The 20,195-nt window shown below is 38.2% G+C and overlaps 1 protein-coding gene across 1 annotated transcript in view; it reads left to right on the top strand.

Moving 5' to 3' along the window:
- The first annotated feature begins 13,993 nt into the window (after positions 1–13,993).
- Noc1 (Nucleolar complex protein 1) overlaps positions 13,994–20,195 on the top strand; it is a 72,742-nt gene continuing 66,540 nt past the window's right edge. Inside the window, exons 1-2 of the mRNA XM_090376452.1 lie at positions 13,994–14,134; positions 18,513–18,605. Coding sequence (XP_090232578.1) covers positions 14,057–14,134; positions 18,513–18,605 — 171 coding nt within the window. The 5' untranslated portion in view covers positions 13,994–14,056. The remainder of the gene's footprint in view (positions 14,135–18,512; positions 18,606–20,195) is intronic.

The raw sequence follows: 20,195 nt of genomic DNA, 5'->3' as shown, positions 1-20,195 counted from the left end.
CCATATTTAAAATCTGTAAGATCCGATTCATGATTCCTACTGTCTTCTCCTGCTGCCTGGAAGGCACAAAAATATACATTGCTGCGTCTCAACCAACCCCCTGGTTGGTTGAGACGACATCAAGGACTTTCCTGGCTGCCTTTTTACACTGCTCAGAAAACTTCATTTCTGGCTGCATTAACTCACAGATTCTATTCTCTCTCTCTCTACTGTTTTTAATTTAACCTAACCAAGCATATCGCTTCATTTGGAATTTCTATTTCATCTAATCATGCTAGTTTCCCAGATTTGGACTCTTTCAAGAAGCTCAATGTCTATTTTTCAGATGAGGTCTTCATACTTGAACACAGTATTCCAAATGTGGTCTTCAAAATGCAAGTGTAAAATCTTACATTTTGCTGCAATAAAACATAGCTGACACTTTTCTGGCCATTCTTGCCACCTGCTCAAGTCAGTATGAAGGAGCACTGCTTGGTACTGATCAGTAACTACTCTACCAATCTTTACGTCTGCAAATTTTGGCATCAAGCCTTCCGTCCCATCATCGCCGTCGTTTATAAAAAGTCAACAACAACAGGGGTCCATCGATCTCTCATAGACCCACTGCTGATTTTAACAACAATCTGAAGGGTAGTGATTAATCACACCCTCTGCATTTTGCCCAGCAGCCACTTAGCAATCTATCTTAAATCTTATCAGTAATTTCTATTTGTTCCAGTTTCTGCAAAAACTTCTCATCAGAGAAAAAGCTGAACAGCTCCGTACAATAGAACTGGTAATTTGCATATACGTCACAAAGCAGCAGTTGTGGAACGTAGTAAAAATATCGCGCTGTTTCAAAGGGGCATGACTGTATGAGCTTAATCACGACCCACTGTGATTAAGGTGTACAAAGAGTGCTGGTTGGACACTGGAGGACTGGAAATGACTGTACTGGTTGGATAAGTCGAACTACCTGGTGCAAAACGCCGACCGAAGCCTTCGTGTGTGGCGCAAACAACACAAATCCATGCACCCATCGTGCATGATAACCACTGTCCAGGCAGATAGCGATGGTTGCTTAATATAGGGCATGTTTTTCTGGCAAGAACTGGGACATTTGGTGTGTTTAACTGGAGCAACGTTTTAACTGGTGAGGTCTTTGGAGCAACGTATAACTGGTCAGGGCTGTAGACATGTATAATATCTTCTGTATAGCAGCTCCAGGAACATAAGTTCATCTCCGTCCTGTTACTCTGTGATGATACAAAACTCTGTAGAGCGGCCAGAAACGTGTAGTGTTACTTTTGTGTATATTATGTGTTGTTTAGTTGTTTCTGGCTTCTTTTCCACCGGGCAGGCGATCTCCTGGAAAGCGCGCCCGGTGCCCGTCTACACCACGAGGAGGTGGGCCACAACTAGATATGTCCTTAGCCAAGTGGAGATAGACCATTACAATCTTTGTCTGCCCCGAAGAGGGCGAAGTTCCGCACCCACTGAGATAGTGCTATACCAGTGGGTGCCAGCAAATCCCGTACCCACAGCCACCCAAACTTGGGTACCAGCATAGAGGAAAAAATTAATAAATAAAATCGTAATTTAAAAAAAAAAAAAGTTAGTTAAAAAAAAACAAAAAAGTAAAATAAAATAAACTTAAGATAAAAAATAATAATCAATAAATTAATTAATTAAATAAAATAAATGAAAATAAAACAAAACAGTATTAAAAAAAAGTAAAAAAAAAAAATAAGAAGAAAATTGCTAATAAAATAAGTAAATAAAATGATGGTGAAGTAAAATTATATAAAATAAAATAAGATAAATAAATAAAATAAAATAAAAAGTTGCCCAGACTTCTATTTTCTGCAGCCGGTACAGTTAAAGAAAATAGAAGAAAAAAATTACACAAAAGTAAAAATAAAATAAAAAAAAAAGAAGAGAAAAAAAAAGAAAAGAGAGAAAAAAAAATATATGAATAAATTTAAAAGAAAAAAAATAGATAAAAATAAAATAAAAGTGATTTGTCCAACAGAAGTTTTCTTCTAGCAAATAAATCAGAAGCAAATTGTAGGATTCTAAGGTGTGAGGCAGATTCTACTAGATGTTTTTCGTTGCCAGGTGAGACGGTGTTTATACAGTCTTGTAGGGATTTCCGTAGGTCAGCATAAAGAGGGCAGTGATAGAGCAGGTGGTTCCAGTCTTCCAGTTGGAGACAAAGGCAAGAATCGCTATTGCTTATTCTGAACTGAACGAGTTTGAAGTTGAAAGAGCCATGTCCAGTTATGATAAGTGATGTGTAGAGGTTTGGAGAGAACCATAGGGAATTTTTCTTGTTGGCAGTAAAGTAGACATCTGGTATAAATTTATATATAGTTCTGCCTTTAGGGGTTGTATTCCAACGATCGTGCCAAATTTTTGTTAAAGCGGCCAAATCCGGATTTTTTCAGTTTTGGTGTCTCCAAGGTCGTCATTCTGTATTCCATAGAATTCCATGGAGGTCTGATGTTTTTGAAAGTAGCAGAAGGCACGATGTAAAATGTGCAAGTCCAGAGGTAATACTCCAGCTATGACCTGCAGGGCATCAGTTGAGACAGTTTTGCAGGCACGGAGCATTGTAAGAATCACGGATCTTTGCAAGGAGAGTAGTTTTAATTTCAGTTTGACGTTCTTAATTCTGTCATACCAAACCAGAGCAGCATAGGTTGCAATAGGTATGAATACTGCCTTGTAATATAAGTGAAGAACTCTGCGTCCAAGCCCCGAGTCGGTTCTTGTAATCCGAACAATAGCCATAGTAAATTTCTTGATTTTATCTATTAGGTGGTTTACGTGGAGAGTAAAATTGAGCCTATCATCAATGATCACACCAAGATGTTTTAAGTACTTGACATATGGTATTTGCTTGTTAACTATTTTCAAGATAGGAGGACGATGGATATTTAGTTGACCTTTAAAGATCATGAGCCGGGTTTTGGATGGAGATATTTTAAGCTTGTTGACAGTTGCCCTTTTAATGAGATCCTTTAAGACCGGAGAAGCTCTTTCTTGAATTTGTTGCCTGGAGTTGCTTGAGAAGACAATCAGCATATGCGAATGGAGTAGCAAAATCAAACTGTCTGGTTAGCCACGTATTTAGTGTAATGTTCCAGAAGAGCGGCCCCAGAACAGAGCCCTAAGGACATCCTCTTTCGACAGCTCGTGTTATTCTGCAGGTTTTTGAAGTGACCTGTATAGAACTGTGATCAAAGTAGGCTCGGATAGGTTGGTACAACTGAAAGGAGCATGAGAAGTTCCGAAGGCTTCCGAGGGCACTCTCCCACCAGAGGGAGTCAAAAGCACCTTCAAAGTCTATGAAGATGGCCATTTCATATTTTGATGTGGAATTCTGGATGTAATTTTTTAACGCAAGAAGTGCATCTTCACAAGACTTGCCCTTAACGAATCCATATTGGTGAGGTTAAAAGATATCTTGAGCTTGGAGAAGATCATAGATTCTTGGGGCGAGTAGTCGTTCGTAGAGTTTTCCCAGATTTGGTAGGAGAGAAATCGGATGGAAGGCTCTGGGGTCTGATGGTGGCTTGTTGGGTTTTCTTAGTAGTTTGACTAGTGCATTCTTCCAGAGACGGGGGGAAAGTACCACAGAGAAGACATTTGTTGAAGATATTTAACAGAATGTTAGGATAAGTTTCTCCGAACTTCTTAATGATGGTATTCTCCAAAAAGTCAAGTCCAGGACATTTTTGGACATTGATTTTATTTATAGCTGTTTGAAGCTGTTGTTGAGTAAACAGGTCAGTATCCACAGTGGAGGAGTATTGAAGATTGCGGGTTCTTGTTATAGATTGAGTGGGAGAGTGTTTCTGTTACCGATCATCCTGAGGGAAAAGTTTATCCAGGATCATTGTTACAGTATAATGCCAGGTCGTGGTTTCAGAGTCATTGGTCACTATGCAGTTGTAAATATCATTGGTTGGCACTTTACCTCTGCTAAGTTTATAGAGTAGTCCCACGGGTTCGAGTTGCCCACAGTGGAGACGAAAGACTGGCAGGTAGCGATTTTTTGCTTAGAGATTTTGAGATTATACTGATGTTTTATGGTTCTGTATTCATTTCTGAGTCTTTGTACTTCATTGGGAGGCCAAGAACATCGTTTTTGATACAGTTTCCTTTCCCTGTGAACACGTCTTCTTAAAACCGTTAGATGGGGATTCCAACAGGGAACAGATGCTTTTTTGGAGCTATTCTCTTAGTCGAGCATTCAGTTGCTCGTAGTAAGGCAGTTTGGATATAGAAGGCTTGTTCTTCGGCATTAAGCTGATTAAATGAATCTAAAATTTCATAACGGAAGTCATTTTTAGCATTAGCATTAGCATTCGTAGAGGCATTTGATGCAAGAAAGCAAGCTTATGCAGCATCAGCCAAAAAAAAAAAAAAAAAAAAAACCCACTTCCACTTCACCCCTCTGTTCGTTCAAAATACCTGTCCAGCTGAGCCTTAAACTTATTTAGGCTATCAACCTCCACCACAAGGGATGGCAGTCTGTTCCACCAACCAACCACCCGCTGGCTAAAGGCAAATTTCCGCACGTCTATCCTACATCTGTCTTTTCTCAATTTGAATTTATGCCGTCTCAGGTGATTTTTCTGAGCTAGAGGAAGAATCCCATCAGCATTGAGCATGCTTAAACCATTCAAGGCTTTATACACCTCTATCAGATCACCTCGCTGGTGCCTAGTCTCCAGACACTGTAATTTGCAAAACTTAAGCCTTTCTTCGTAAGAGCACCCCTTTGTTCCATTCACTAATCTTGTTGCCCTTCTCTGTACTCGTTTCAGCAGCTCTACATCCTTCTTGAAATGAGGCCTCCAGACCTGTATACAGTACTCTAGGTGTGGCCTGACAATTGCCTTATACAATGGAATAATCACCTCCTTATCCCTGCTGGAAAAATTCCTGTATATCATTGACAATACTCCATGAGCTACTCTTGCAGCCCGTCTGCACTGCTCAGAGAACTTCATATCTGCCTGCACAATCACCCCCAAGTCCCTTTCATTCTCTACCACTGTCAGTGTAGTACCACAGAGTTGATACGTTGCTCTGGGGTTGCTGTTTCCCATGTGTAGTACTTTACATTTGTCAATGTTAAACTTCATTTGCCACCTCTCAGCCCATCTGCTCAACCTTTCCAGATCCTGTTGCAGCAGCATAGTGTCAGCAGTGTCCTTGACAACCCTGCCAACCTTTGTATCATCTGCAAACTTGGACATTAAGCTTGATATACCATCATCAATATCATTTATAAATACAGAAAACAATAATGGACCCAACACTGAGCCCTGAGGGACTCCACTAATAACATTAGTCCAGGATGAGCAGTGTCCATTGATTACCACTCTCTGTCTTCTCCCCCTCAACCACCCCTTTATCCATAGCAGCAATTTGCCTCCAATGTCACACTGCTCCAATTTGTGTAGCAGTCTTCCATGTGCAACAGTATCAAAAGCCTTTCTAAGATCCAAGTATATAATATCAAAGTTATTCCCTGCATCCAGTTCTTTTGTGACTGCATCATAGTATCCAATCAAGTTGGTCAGGCAAGACTTCCCCTTAACAAAACCATGCTGTGTCTGAGCTATAACTGAAGTCTTGTCTAAATGATCCTGCAGTGCTTCTTTAACCAGTGCCTCCATTAATTTTCCTGGAACAGAAGTTAAGCTCACAGGTCTATAATTACTTGTGTCAGCCTTTTATTCTCCTTTGTGAATTGGGGTCACATTTGCACATTTCCAGTCTATGGGTACCTCCCCTGAGTCCAAGGAAGCTCTCATAATTATGGCTAAGGGTTTGCTTACTTCCTTTGCTGCCTCCTTTAATATAACTGGATAGATCCCATCCACCCCGGGTGCCTTTCTTGTGTTTATCTTCAACAGTTTCTCCACCACTTTACTCCCAGTTATTTCAAGATCTGTAGCTTACTGCTAGAGCTGAATACACCTCTGGCATTCCCCTTGCTGAATAACTCCTCATGTGTGAATGTCGATGCAAAATATTCATTTAGTTTGTTAGCTACCTGAGCAGGATCATCAACAGTTGACCCATCAATATCAAGTGGACCAATCTGATTCATCCCCTTCCTTCTAGAGTTTACATAAGTAAAGAACTCTTTGTTGTTTTTCTTTGCATCCCTTGCCAAGGATTTCTCGTAATCTGCCTTCGCCTGCCTAACCTCCTTTGTAACTTGGTTGCATATCAACTTGTATCTATCATAGGCGTCTGTGTCATGTGTTAATTTGTAAGTATCCCATGCATTTTTCTTCTCTGCCATATGACTCATTAGTTTATCTGACATCCATTTTGGCCTAAACCTTGAACAATATTTCTTAGTTGGTATGTAAAGCCTAGTAGCTTCCAAGATAAGTTCTTTGAATGCTTCCCATTTTGAATTTGCTGTTGGTAACATCATCAGTTGGTCCCACTGTATAGAATTTAAATACTGTCTCAGTCCATCGTAGTCGCCTTTACGGAAGCAATAACCCTTCCCTTTACCCCTAATGGTAGTTACCTCTTTCAGTAAATCCCACTTCAGCACACTGTGATCACTGCCACCTAGTGGTTCATTTATCTGCAGATTCTTAATGCATGAAGAATCACTGCTGATAATCAAATCAAGAGTATTACTCCCTCTAGTTGCCTCCCGAACATGCTGATGTAGAAAACAATCATCCAATAAATCCACAAAAGCCCTGCTAGTGTGTGAGTAACCAGCCCCCAAATTCCAGTCAATATCTGGGAAATTAAAATCTCCCATTATAAGACTCTCTGATTTACTGGCCCACTCTATTTCCCTGTACAGTTCCTTATTATACTCATCAGAGTCATTAGGCCTATAGCACACTCCTACTCTCAATTTTGAATTCCCTATGCTTATGTCACACCAAACTGACTCAACACTGCACTGTCCAGCGATGTCGACTGGCTTCACTTCCTTGGTTTTTATGTGTTTCTTAACTAATAGCATAACCCCTCCCCCCTTCCTATCCTGTCTATCCTTTCTGTAGACGTTGTACTCCGCAAATTGCAGTTCTGCATCCCTTATATCTGTGTGACACCACGTCTCTGATATCCCAACAATATCTGCCTTTGATGTTTTGAGCAATACCTCAAATTCATCAAATTTATTTACTAAACTCCTAGCATTGGTGTACACGCAAGTATACCTGCACCTGTTTCTATTCTTAGCTACCCTAACACAACCCATGTGTTTACTTGTACCGCAATGGCTCCCAGCAGTCTCTGAAATACCATGCATCTTGTTTTTCAGGCTTCTGCTCATTCTAATAGAAGCAGTGCAAGAATCTCTTTCCCCTCTGCCAGTGGCTACTGTCAATCTATTGGTCTTTGTCTCCCCCCAAGCTAGCAGTTTTCCGACCCACCTAACACTGCCTCGATAGCATCAGCAAATATTCTTGCACCCTTTCTATTTAAGTGTATCCCATCCCTGTAGAAGCAATCTCTCCTGTTAACAAGTACAGTCCAGGCTGAAAAAAAATTCTACCCCTTGACCCTTGCACAATCTTTCCAGGGCCGAATTGATCGACAAGGCTCTCATCATATACTCCCTCCTATCATGTCTGGGCAGAATTGCAGACACTTTCAAATTCAACCCTAATTCTCGGCTTTTGTTCAACAGTGACCTGTACTTGTTAAGTAATTCTGCCGGTCTCCTACTCTTAATATTATTAGTGCCAACGTGTACAACTATATCACCTTTTGCGCCCTTAAAAGATGATATTCGCTCTACAACGTCATCAACCTTTGCCCCTGGCAGACATACCCTGGTCCTGTTCCACCTATCTTTTTTACAAAGCATGTTCCCCGTTTCCCTGACAATAGAGTCACCAACAACTACTAGTTCCTTCGGGACCAGCGCATTCTGCCTTGGGGGTTGTCTCTGTGTCACGCGATGCCCAAGTGCAAGCTCTGGCGTTGATGTGGGCAGCTGAGAGCTTGATGGGCCCCTGAATTTAGTTTCTTCGAGGGCATCAACCCTGTCCTTCAAGCTCTCATATAGGCCCACAATAACGCCGAGTTGTTGCCTGATATCGATAGACTCCTTGCATCGCGCACACACAAAGACATCCCCCTTGGCAGTATCATGTCCCGTACCCGATTGCTCTGCAAACATCAAGCAAACAGTGCATTTTATAAGGCTGTGAGTCAGAGGACAACTGCCCCCCTCAGTTCTGCTCTGAGCCACAGCGCTTCCATTAGCTTGAGCCTTTTGCTTTGCTGCTCTGGTCTGAGTCATGATTCTATTAATTTATTAATTAATTATAATTAATTATGTTATGTTATTAATTATGTTAAATATAATTAATTATATTACGTTTGTAATCTAAGTCGTTATATGTATTTATTTAAACGTACAATTTAACTGCTAACGAAGTTTAACTAACGCTATCTAGTACGGCATACAACTATCGTATCACAATGGCGGGAAAATTACGAACGGTAGCGGAGTTGAAACACGTGGAAACCTTTACCGATACTTTTATGCAATTTTTAACTGATTCCGAGAACAGTGGTCATTTTATATGCTTTATAGCAAATCTTCTCAAGTCCTGAGGAGGTAACCTCCGATTTTGTAAATTTGTGGTTAGTTTAAATGAAATTGCACGGTGGTCTGTATTGTGAGATCCTCAATCACAGCCCAGTTTGATGGTTTGTTAGTGATGTTTGCAGTTATGAGAGTCAGGTCGATGTTAGACTCACCATTTATTATGAAGGTACTTGGTTTATTGGATTTATTTAGGATGTGCAGGTTATGTGCCAGTATGAAGTTCTCCAGTTGTCGCCCTCTGTGGTCAGTGGAGGTACTAAACCATAATGGAGACTTGGCATTGGAGCCTGTAGCTATAATGATTGGTGATGGGCATAGTTTTTCAATGACAGAATGTAGATAGTTCAGGGAGATTTGGATATCTTCAGATGGAGGACAGCAGAGTGATACCAAATAGAAAGTATGAGAAAGTGACGAGATTTGTACACATGTAACATTTGATCTACACAGGAAAGAAATAGCTGTTATATCAAGTGAAGTATTAAATGCCACTATTGCAGATTTTGGATATTCTGCGTCAGCATGTATGATCCGGGCAGAGATTGGGAAATCCATTAATTTTGAGTTGTGTCCATGGAGACTTCAGGAAAAATAAAATAAAATAAATAAAATAAAAATAAATTCAGCACTGCTTTGGGCAGTGCTGAATTGTGGTAGGGTTTTAGAGGCATCGGCAACTGAGATCATATTGCTCTGTGTATACTGTCTGTAAATTGTGTATTCTGTGGTCGATTTTCTATTTGCTGAAGAAAAAACTCGAGTTTCCGGGAGAAAAAACCATACCACCCACGCCTGAGACTTACCAACTCAGCCAGGTTGTGAAAAAGGCCAATAAAATTCCTAACGCATCGATGGGATTTGAACTTGCATGAAAACTTTTTCCACGTGGTGCGGGGAGGACGGCGATCCAACTCAAAATGGGAAGCATTCAAAGAACTTATCTTGGAAGCTACTAGGCTTTACATACCAACTAAGAAATATTGTTCAAGGTTCAGGCCTAAATGGATGTCAGATGAACTAATGAGACATATGGCAGAGAAGAAAAATGCATGGGATACATATAAATTAACATGTGACACAGAAGCCTATGATAGATATAAGTTGATCTGTAACCAAGTTACAAAGGAGGTTAGGCAAGCGAAGGCAGATTACAAGAAATCTTTGGCAAGGGATGCAAAGAAAAACAGCAAGGAGTTCTTTACTTATGTAAACTCTAGAAGGAAGGGGATGAATCAGATTGGTCCACTTGATATCGATGGTTCAACTGTTCATGATCCTGCTCAGGTAGCTAACAAAATAAATCAATATTTTGCATCTACATTCACACATGAGGAGTTATTCAGGAAGGGGAATGCCATAGATGAAGTAAACACTGACAGTGAGCTAGATGACCTTCTAATAATTGAGAGTAAAGTGGAGGAGAAATTGTTGAAGATAAATACAAGAAAGGCACCTGGGTTGGATGGGATTTATCCAGTTATATTAAAGGAGGCAGCAAAGGAAGTAAGCAGTCCGTTGGCCATAATTATGAGAGCTTCCTTGGACCCACGGGAGGTACCCACAGACTGGAGATGTGCAAATGTAACCCCAATTCACAAAGGAGGATCAAAGGCTGACACAAGTAATTATAGACCTGTGAGTTTAACTTCTGTTCCAGGAAAATTAATGGAAGCACTGGTTAAAGAAGCACTGCAGGGTCATCTTGACAAGAATTCAGTTATAGCTCAGACACCGCATGGTTTTGTTAAGGGAAGGTCTTGCCTGACCAATTTGATAGGATACTATGAGGTAGTCACAAAAGAATTGGATGCAGGGAATAACTTTGATATTATATATTTGGATCTTAGAAAGGCTTTTGATACTGTTGCACATGGAAGACTGCTGCCCAAATTGCAGCAGTGTGGCATTGGTGGCAAATTGTTGCTATGGATAAAGGGATGGTTGAGTGGCAGAAGACAGAGAGTGGTAATTAATGGAGATTGCTCATCGTGGACTAATGTTATTAGTGGAGTCCCTCAGGGTTCAGTGTTGGGTCCATTGTTGTTTTCTGTATTTATAAATAATATTGATGATGGTAGATCAAGCTTATTGTCCAAGTTTGCAGAAGATACAAAGGTTGGCAGGGTTGTCAAGGACACTACTGAAACTATGCTGCTGCAACAGGATCTGGAAAGGTTGAGCAGATGGGCTGAGAGGTGGCAAATGAAGTTTAACATTGACAAATGTAAAGTACTACATATGGGAAACAGCAACCCCAGAGCAACGTATCAACTCTGTCGTACTGCACTGACAGTGGTAGAGAATGAGTAGGACCTGGGGGTAATTGTGCAGGCAGATATGAAGTTATGATCTGAGCAGTGCAGACGGGCTGCAAGAGTAGCTCATGGTGTCTTATCAATGATATACAGGAATTTTTCTAGCAGGGATAGGGAGGTGATTGAGCACTGTATACAGGTCTGGAGGCCTCATTTCAAGAAGGATGTAGAGCTGCTGGAACGAGTACAGAGAAGGGCAACAAGATTAGTGAACGGAACGAAGGGTTGCTCTTACGAAGAAAGGCTTACGTTTTGCAAATTACAGTGTCTGGAGACTAGGCACCGGCGAGGTGATCTGATAGATGTGTAAAAAGCCTTGAATGGTTTGAGCATGCTCAATGCTGATGGGATACTGCCTCTTGCTCAGAATAATCACCTGAGAGGGCATAAATTCAAATTACGGGCAACCCTAAAATAATAATTTGATTTTTTACGAAGAAAGGATTACGTTTTGCAAATTGCAGTGTCTGGAGACTAGGCACTTGCGAGGTGATTTCATTGAGGTATATAAGACCTTGAATGGTTTAATAAGCATGCCTAGAGTAATAGGCATGCCTAGTTTAATAAGCATGCCTAGGCCACACCTAGAGTACTGTATACAGGTCTGGAGGCCTCATTTCAAGAAGGATGTAGAGCTGCTGGAACGAGTACAGAGAAGGGCAACAAGATTAGTGAATGGAACAAAGGGGTGCTCTTACGAAGAAAGGCTTAAGTTTTGCAAATTACAGTGTCTGGAGACTAGAGACCAGCGAGGTGATCTGATAGAGGTGTATAAAGCCTTGAATGGTTTGAGCATGCTCAATGCTGATGGGATTCTTCCTCTAGCTCAGAATAATCACCTGGGAGGGCATAAATTCAAATTGAGGAAGGACAGATGTAGGATAGACGTGCGGAAATTTGCCTTTAGCCAGCGGGTGGTTGGTTGGTGGAACAGACTTCCATCCCTTGTAGTGGAGGTTGATAGCCTAAATAAGTTTAAGGCTCAGCTGGACAGGTATTTTGAACGAACAGAGGTGTGAAGTGGAAGTGGGTTTTTTTTTTTTTTTTTTTTTGGCTGATGCTGCATAAGCTTGCTTTCTTGCATCAAATGCCTCTACTAATTCTAATGCTAATGCTAATTGAGGAAAGACAGATGTATGATAGATGTGCGGAAATTTGCCTTTATCCAGCGGGTAGTTAGTTGGTGGAACAGATTTCCATCCCTTGTAGTGGAGGTTGATAGCCTAAATAAGTTTAAGGCTCAGCTGGACAGGTATTTCGAACGAACAGAGAGCTGAAGTGGAAGTGGGTTTTTTTTTTTTTTTTTTTTTTTTTGGCTGATGCTGCATAAGCTTGCTTTCTTGCATCAAATGCCTCTACTAATGCTAATGCTAATGCTAAAAGCCATTCTAAGATCCAAACATATCAAAATTATTCTTTGCATCCAGTTCCTTTGTGACCACATCATATTAGCCAATCAGATTGGTTAGACGAGATTTTAGCAAACCCATGATGTGTCCGAGCTATAACTTAAGCCTTGTCTAGATGATCCTGCAGTGCTTCTTTAACCAGTGCCTCCATTAATTTCCCTGGAACAGAAGTTATACTAAGACGTCTGTAATTACTTGTGTTGCCCTTTGATCCTCCTCTGTGAATTGAGGTCACATTTGCAAATCTCCAGGCAACTGGTACCTCCCCTGAGTCCAAGGAAGCTCTCATAATTATGACTAAGTGTTTGCTTACTTCCTTTGCTGCCTCGTTTTAATATAACTAGATAGATGTGATCCACCCGAGGTGCCTTTCTCATGTTTAGCGTCAACAATTTCCCCTCCACTTTGCTCTCAGTTATTATAAAATCATGTAGCTCACTGCCAATGTTTAATACACCTCTGACATTCCCCTCCCTGAATAAGTCCTCATTTGTGAATGTAGATGCATAGTACTCGTTTAGTTTGTTAGTTACCTGAGCAGGATCATCAACAGTTGAACATTCGATATCAAGAGAACCAATCTGATTCATCCTCTTACTTCTACAGTTTCTAGAGTTCATATAAGTGAACTTTTTGCTGTTTTTCTTTGCATCCTCCTGCCAAAGATCTCTCATAATCTGCCTAACCTCCTTTGTGACTTGGTTACAGACCAACTTACATCAATCATAGGCTACCATGTCACCCATTAATTTATATGTATCCCATGCATTTTTCCTCTCTGCCACATGTCTCATTAGTTCATATGACATCCATTTAGGCCTAAACATTGAACAATATTTCTTAGTTGTTATGAAAAGCCTAGCAGCTTCCAAGATTAATTCTTTGAAGCCTTCCCATTTTGAATTTGCTTTTGGTAACATCATGAGTTGGTCCCACCGTATAGAATTTGAAAACTGTCGCAGACCACCGTAGTCATCTTAAGAAAGCAAATTCCTTTCCCTTTACCCACGATGGTAGTTACCTCTTTGAGTAAATCCCGCTTCAGCACATAGTGATCACTGTCACCTACTGGTTCCTTTTATCTGTGGATTCGTAATGCATGAAGAATCACTACTGATAATGAGATCAAAATTAGTTCTCCCTCTAGTTGCCTCCCGAGCATGCTGCTATAGAAAACAATCATTGAATAATCCACAAAAGCCTTGCTTGTGTGTCAGTGACCAACCCACAAATTCCAGTCAATATGTGGGAAATTAAAATATCCCATTATAAGACACTCTGATTTACTGGCCCACTCTATTTCTATTATTTGTTCATTGTACTGATTAGCGTCATTAGGCCTATAACACGCTCCTACTCTCAATTTTGCTTTCCCAGTGCTTATGTTACACCTAACTGACTCGATAGTGCTCTGTCCACCTATGTCCTTCCTTGTCCTTCCTTAAAATCCAAGGAAGTACTGGCTGTACTTCCTTGGATTTTAAGTGTTTTTTTAACTAAACTTATAATTAAACTGTGAATTCTTCTGGCCATGTTGAAATTAAAACAAATAAAAAATCAACTTAAATTAATCAAAATTAAAATTACGTTATTAACTGCAAGAACCGGAAATATCAATAATTAAATAAAATCGCGCTTCCGGAACTTTATTTAAGGGGGCGCTATGATCTGTTTGGAAGCCATGCGTTGCGATCTGTGCTGTGTTTCTGCTTGAAATAATTATTTGAAGTATGAAGATTAAGAAGAAAAAGAAGAGAGAAAACGGTGATGTTCAGTTAGATGACATTCGTTATTTTGGCGGAGATGAGGTATTTTATGTTCAATTGATACATTGTTGTTTTGTAGGTGTAGTAAAGAGATCGATCATCAGCGAAACGTTAATATCCCGTTGATCACCATGTGTACTTAAATGTGCCATAGAAGAGAACTTTATTACCATTAAACTGTTATAAAATATTCAATAAACATAGGCCTGATTAAATGTCAAAGCACCTTGTAAAAAATAGTCTAGCTATTCTTATATATATATATATATATATATATATATATATATATATATATATATATAAATGTATTTGATCAGTGTATTGATTAAGGTTGCTAATCTGATTAAATAAATTAATAACATTTTTCTTTTTTAGACGTTCAGTCTTTTTTTTTTTATGCAATTCTTTTCTTTTTCAAGAAGAAAAAGAAAATAATTGCGTATGCAGTATAATTTCTTCTCCATTGAAGAAGTGCTTTTTATTTAGAGTAGTGTAATAACAAGGCAACTCGTAGCGAAGTTTCTCCGCAATTTGAGATTGAAATCCAGTTTGTTCAAAACCATGAACAGAAAGAAGCTACATCAGACATGTACAGTGATGTTTTCAACCTATAGCGGCTGCTTGAGGAATTTGTCTTAGACATAACTATATGTACTTACGTTAGTGGTGTGTTGTTCATGAATGTGCCTGATCTGTTTTAAGGAGCAAAAATTAGTATTAGTTGTCGCAAATGGTGCCACTACTTATGAAGTATCAACTAAAAAATCATCCCATATTTATCCGTGAATTTATTCGGTCAATCCACTTTCATGTCAACAGATGGAAGTTTGTTTCAACAATAATCATACACCTGCTTGCTGAAGGCAGACTTTTGCACATCTGCCCTGCAATTGCCCTTACTCAGTTTTAATTTATGTCCCCTCCTGTGTGTAGTCTGAGCAAGAGGAAGAATGCCATCAGCATTTAGCTTGCTTGGTCCATTCAAAGCTTTAATCACCTCAGTCAGGTCACCTTGCAGGTGCTTAGTCTCTAGACACAGCAATTTGCAGAACTGAAGCCATCCTTGGTAGGTTCACCCTTTCATTCGTTTCACCAATCTTGTTGCCCTTCTCTGTAACCATTCCAGCAACTATACCACCTTCCTAAAATGAGTCATCCAGACCTGTATCAGTACTTCAGATGTGGCTTGATCATTGCCTTATATCAGTGTTTCTCAACGTCTTCATTGCTGCGGCACACTACAGTCACTACTATACCCATATATTCACAAACGGTAAGTTATTTCTGTTGGGTATATTTAATAATGTATTTATTATTATTATTATTATTATTGGCTACATGGTGCAAGGAAGCCTGAGGCTTATGCTGCACCAGCCAAAAAAAAAAAAAAAAAAAATCCCAAGTTACCCTGAGAGAGAGAGAGAGAGAGAGAGAGGGAGGGAGGGAGGGAGAGAGAGAGAGAGAGAGAGAGAGAGGGAGGGAGGGAGGGAGGGGGAGAGAGAGAGAGTGGGTCAAAAGTCGAGGGAAATCACCAAGAAAGAGAAGAATAATGATATCCAGCTCAGGACCCTCGGTGTGCCAAGCCCATACTCACTAGATGTGAGCCCTTGGGGGTATTTTGTGTAGTATAGGTGAACAGATCTAGCACTAAGAATCAAAACATGACCACATTGACTGCCTCAAGACGCTTCGATCAGCATAGTGTAAATAAACAATTTTTTTTGTTTGAATTAATTTTTTATTATAAAACTTGGATTTATTATTATTTTTTAAATTTGCCTTTTCCTCTGCACACTTGAAGCATACTCGTGGCACACAGGTTGAGAAACACTGCCTTATACAATGGGGTAATCTCCTCCTTATCCCTGCAAGCATTATTATTAGCAGAGGTATATGATGCAAGAAAGCAAAGTATATCATTGAACCCTATGAGCCGTCCTGGCAGCCTGTCTGCACTGCTCAGAGAACTTCATAACTTGCTACATTATTAACCCCAGCTCTTTTTCATTTTCAACTACACTGAGTATAGTACCACAGAGTTGGTACATAATCTAGGATCACTGCTACTTATAATGCAGTATCTTGCATTTGTTGATATTAAACTTCAGTTGCCATTTCTCAGCCCATACTCACTAGATTGCCTTTGTCAACTTGGCACATTATGGCCTTAGATGCTAATGCACCATAAAATCCTTAAACAACCAACCAATCAACCAAGCACGCGGGTGCATAAGTACACGTGCCTTGAGTGACCGGGGTTCAAGTCCATGACTGCTGAATACGGTGCTGTTTCTTGTATTCTGTCTATCTTGTGACTCCTCTGACCATTTGGTCGTCCCGGAGTATAAACAGAAAATTTATTTTATTTATCTCAGACCATCATCTGCCTAATTTTTCTAGACCTTGTTGTAGTAATGTAATTTGATTACTGTCATTAATCACCCTGCCAACGTTTGTCTCACCAGCAAAGGGACATCAAGCCTGATACACCTTCATCAATACCATTAATAATACAGAAAACAACAATATGCCCAATGCTGAACCTTGGGGCAAGACATTAGTCCATGAAGACTGTCCATTATTACCAACTTTCCGTCTTCTTTTTTTGCTCAATCATCCTTTTATCAAGAGCAGTAACATGTCCTTAGTATCACACTGCTCCAGTTTATACAGCAGTTTTTTTATGTGAAACAATATCAAAAGCTTTTCTGATATCCAAGTATATGATATCAATTTTAAACAGATTGGTTTTTCACTGGAACAGAAGTTAAACTATCGGATCTGTAATTACTTGTGCCCCATTTTGGTCCTCCTTTGTGAATTGGGAATATTTTCAAACATCTGTAGTCCAATGCAATTTGTAACATAATTAATGATGTAACAAATAATTAGTACCATTATTACAAGCTGTTACAACCAGTTTGTGATAGTACTAATGGGTGCTTGATAATACATGTGGGGATTAATAATATGAAGCTTAAACCAACTGATGAATTGGTTATGAAATAAAATATCATATTGAAGAAATGTCACAACACAACAGGGCAGTATTCATGTGTGCAGAGTTACTACAACTGTTGATAGCAACTTTGGAAATTATTGTGGTGAAAATTTACACTCTTAATTCAAAATTTAATAAAAAAACAGGATGCAGAAACAGATTTTTTTTATTCCCTAAAAGTTTATATATGATCAGTTTGGATTCCAAGATAAACTATCAAATAAGTGAATATTATTGAAAAAACTTTCAGTGTTTGTTTCTGCATTGTATTTTGTATTGTACTTTAAAATTTCAGTATTTGTATATATTTTCCACAATAACTTTAAAAACTGCATTTTTTTTTTTTTTTTTTGAAAATTTATTGTACTGTATTAATAATCATTTTAGTTCTGTAAAAAGTACCAGCCAAATTGTTAAATCATTAATCTTTTTGTCATGGATATATTTAGACCAGTTAGGGACTTCCTGTGGGATTTTGCCCTCCCCCACTGGTACAGAATTTTGTGTATTTTAATGTGTATTTCAACTTTTGTGTCCTATGCCTAGTGCACCTATACATAAACACACCACTGCTTTAATTTTATAGTTTTCATATGAAAATTAACAAAAGAAATATGTGTATACATAATATAGATTGCAATTGTAATACTAGCAGTTTTGAAATTGAATTTAAAATTTAATCGTAGACAGGAATGACAGCCAAATGCATCTCAAAGATAAAGATAATCATTTAGCTGGAACTATCATGACATTTTGGAAAACTTTTTTTTTTTTTTTTTGGAAGTTTAATAACTGGGAGAGTTTTACTTAATTTTGAAAAGTCAACTTATCAATAGAATAGCATTCTGTCCCAATTCAAGCACTGGTAGTCATCCTTTTTTATTTACTGTTTATATATAGCACAATATAATCATATATAATATTTAATCTTAGTGATATATAATACTATTAAATTATTATTAATAAATGTTATGTATTATATAATTATATATGTGTTATATTATATAATTATATATATGTAATCGTATATAACAATATAATGAACGATGTATATAGAACAATTTTTTGATATAGAATATAATCCCAAGAAAGTAAACAATGAAATTCATGAGTAAAATGACACCATAGGTAAGTGCTCATGATTTTTGAGGACAGGGATTATCTAAAATAGTGATGTATATACTTACTCTTGAAATATACACAATAACTAACTACAATACATATTTAGGAGGCACTGAAGGCAAAAGTGAGTAGAACAGTAACCATTGTTATCCCTACCCCCCTTATTTCACAAGGTTTTTTATCATTATTTTTGCAAGCCTTACCTGTCTAGTATAAAGCAATCAGAAGAATCAGTTATTTTAGCATGATACATTTTAAATATAACCTCTTGACCCAAATTGTCTATACAATTTTCAGGGAGATCTGAATTTAGTACAGAATATTTCTGATGATCAAGAGGAAATGGAATTGATAGATACAGATGGTAAAGATGATATAGCTGCAGATGAGGTAATTATCTAAAAAATATAAATTATGATTCATATTATTAGTAGCAATTTAATAATTAATTGTAAAAATTAAGCTTTCATAATAAATTCTGCAGAATAGTGGTTGAGTAAGTCACTTATTAATGTGCTTGTTATCTTTTAGTTTAATAAATTTAGGCATAATATACTTGCTCTTTGATTATACTCCCATATATACATAGATAGATGTCAGGTGGTTGTGGTAGGTGTGGATTATGAGAAAGAAATAGAAAATTTGAGAAATTATGCAGTTCTTGGAAATAATTTCTTAGCCACTACATAGGCTTGATGTAGCCGACTGCTCAGCAGCATGAGTGCATTAGCACATGCTCTTTGAGTGAACTGGGGTTCAAGCCCATGGCTGCTAAATATGATTAACATTTGTATCGATGATTCCATTTTAAAAAAAAGTCTAAAGGTTTTTTTTCTTCTCAAATTAGCACTATAATACTATTAGACAGTTTCAGTAGAAGTAGGAATCCCTAATTTAGAAATGAGGTTTTTCCTCTTGACCTTTCTGAAGGTAATGGGAACAAGAGTAGCCTTGTGCAGGCGAAGTTTTTACGGCTCAGGAAAATAGAGAAGTTTTTTCTGTTTTATTAACTTAAATTGGCATATTAACTTATTTTCTCGAGTAGCTTTATATTCCTAGTTATGATACTTAGTTTACATGCAAATTAACTAGAATACAGTCTAAATACCTCTACATTATTACTGTGAATCCCTTATCATTACTGTAGAAGTATTCTGATCATTATAATTTGGCAGCTGTACAAGATAAGAAAAATTGTCTGAATAAAAGTTGCTCACAAGGAATGCTAGCCATCACAAGGGAATTGATCTTAATCAAAAATTTTTAGTGACGCTTACTGACCCCAGCTAATCTCCAGTAGTTGCTTTTCATTAACAAATGTATGTATTTGCTGCTGGCTGTTTTGAATTTGTGAGTTTGTGGCTGGTGCTTGTTGGTCTATGTCAATTTAAATGGCTTGCCATCATAACCTTATTATTTTAATTTATCCAAACTATAGAGAGTTGATGAGATAGACTCTAGCAGGGGCATCCAACATGTAGTACATCAGCCAAATGAGGCCTGCTGAAATTTTTATATATGGGTACACCCCACAGTGTATTTGTTAAATACCTTTAACTGATTGATAATTGATTAGAACAAGGCTATTACTGTACTCTTTTGTACAAATAAAGTTAATTAAAGTGTTTTGGAATGCTTTTGTATTACTGCTAAAAAATCCATAATTTTGAATAGTTATCAGCCTATACTTCACCACCGTTTTTAATTTTAAAAAAATTCATGCAGCTGCACACATATAGATCTTGATCATGTTGCTCACTATTGAAAAAACTGAGATACCTTGAGACAAAAATATTAAACACATTAAATCATTTATTACAAATAGTATTTATTAAAAACAGGGATATATTAAGAGGGACATTTGAAAAGTTTGTGACCTGAGTATGAAGGGTTTATTTGAGGCATCTGGTAACACATTACTTTTCAACATAGTCACCTTTGAAGTCAATAAATTTTTGCCACTTATGGTGCAATGCATTG

Source organism: Mastigoproctus giganteus, chromosome 6 (assembly GCF_048544385.1).
Source record: "Mastigoproctus giganteus isolate SK-2022 chromosome 6, ASM4854438v1, whole genome shotgun sequence".
Classification (NCBI taxonomy): domain Eukaryota; kingdom Metazoa; phylum Arthropoda; class Arachnida; order Uropygi; family Thelyphonidae; genus Mastigoproctus; species Mastigoproctus giganteus.
This window is presented reverse-complemented; position numbering and strand designations above follow the sequence as displayed.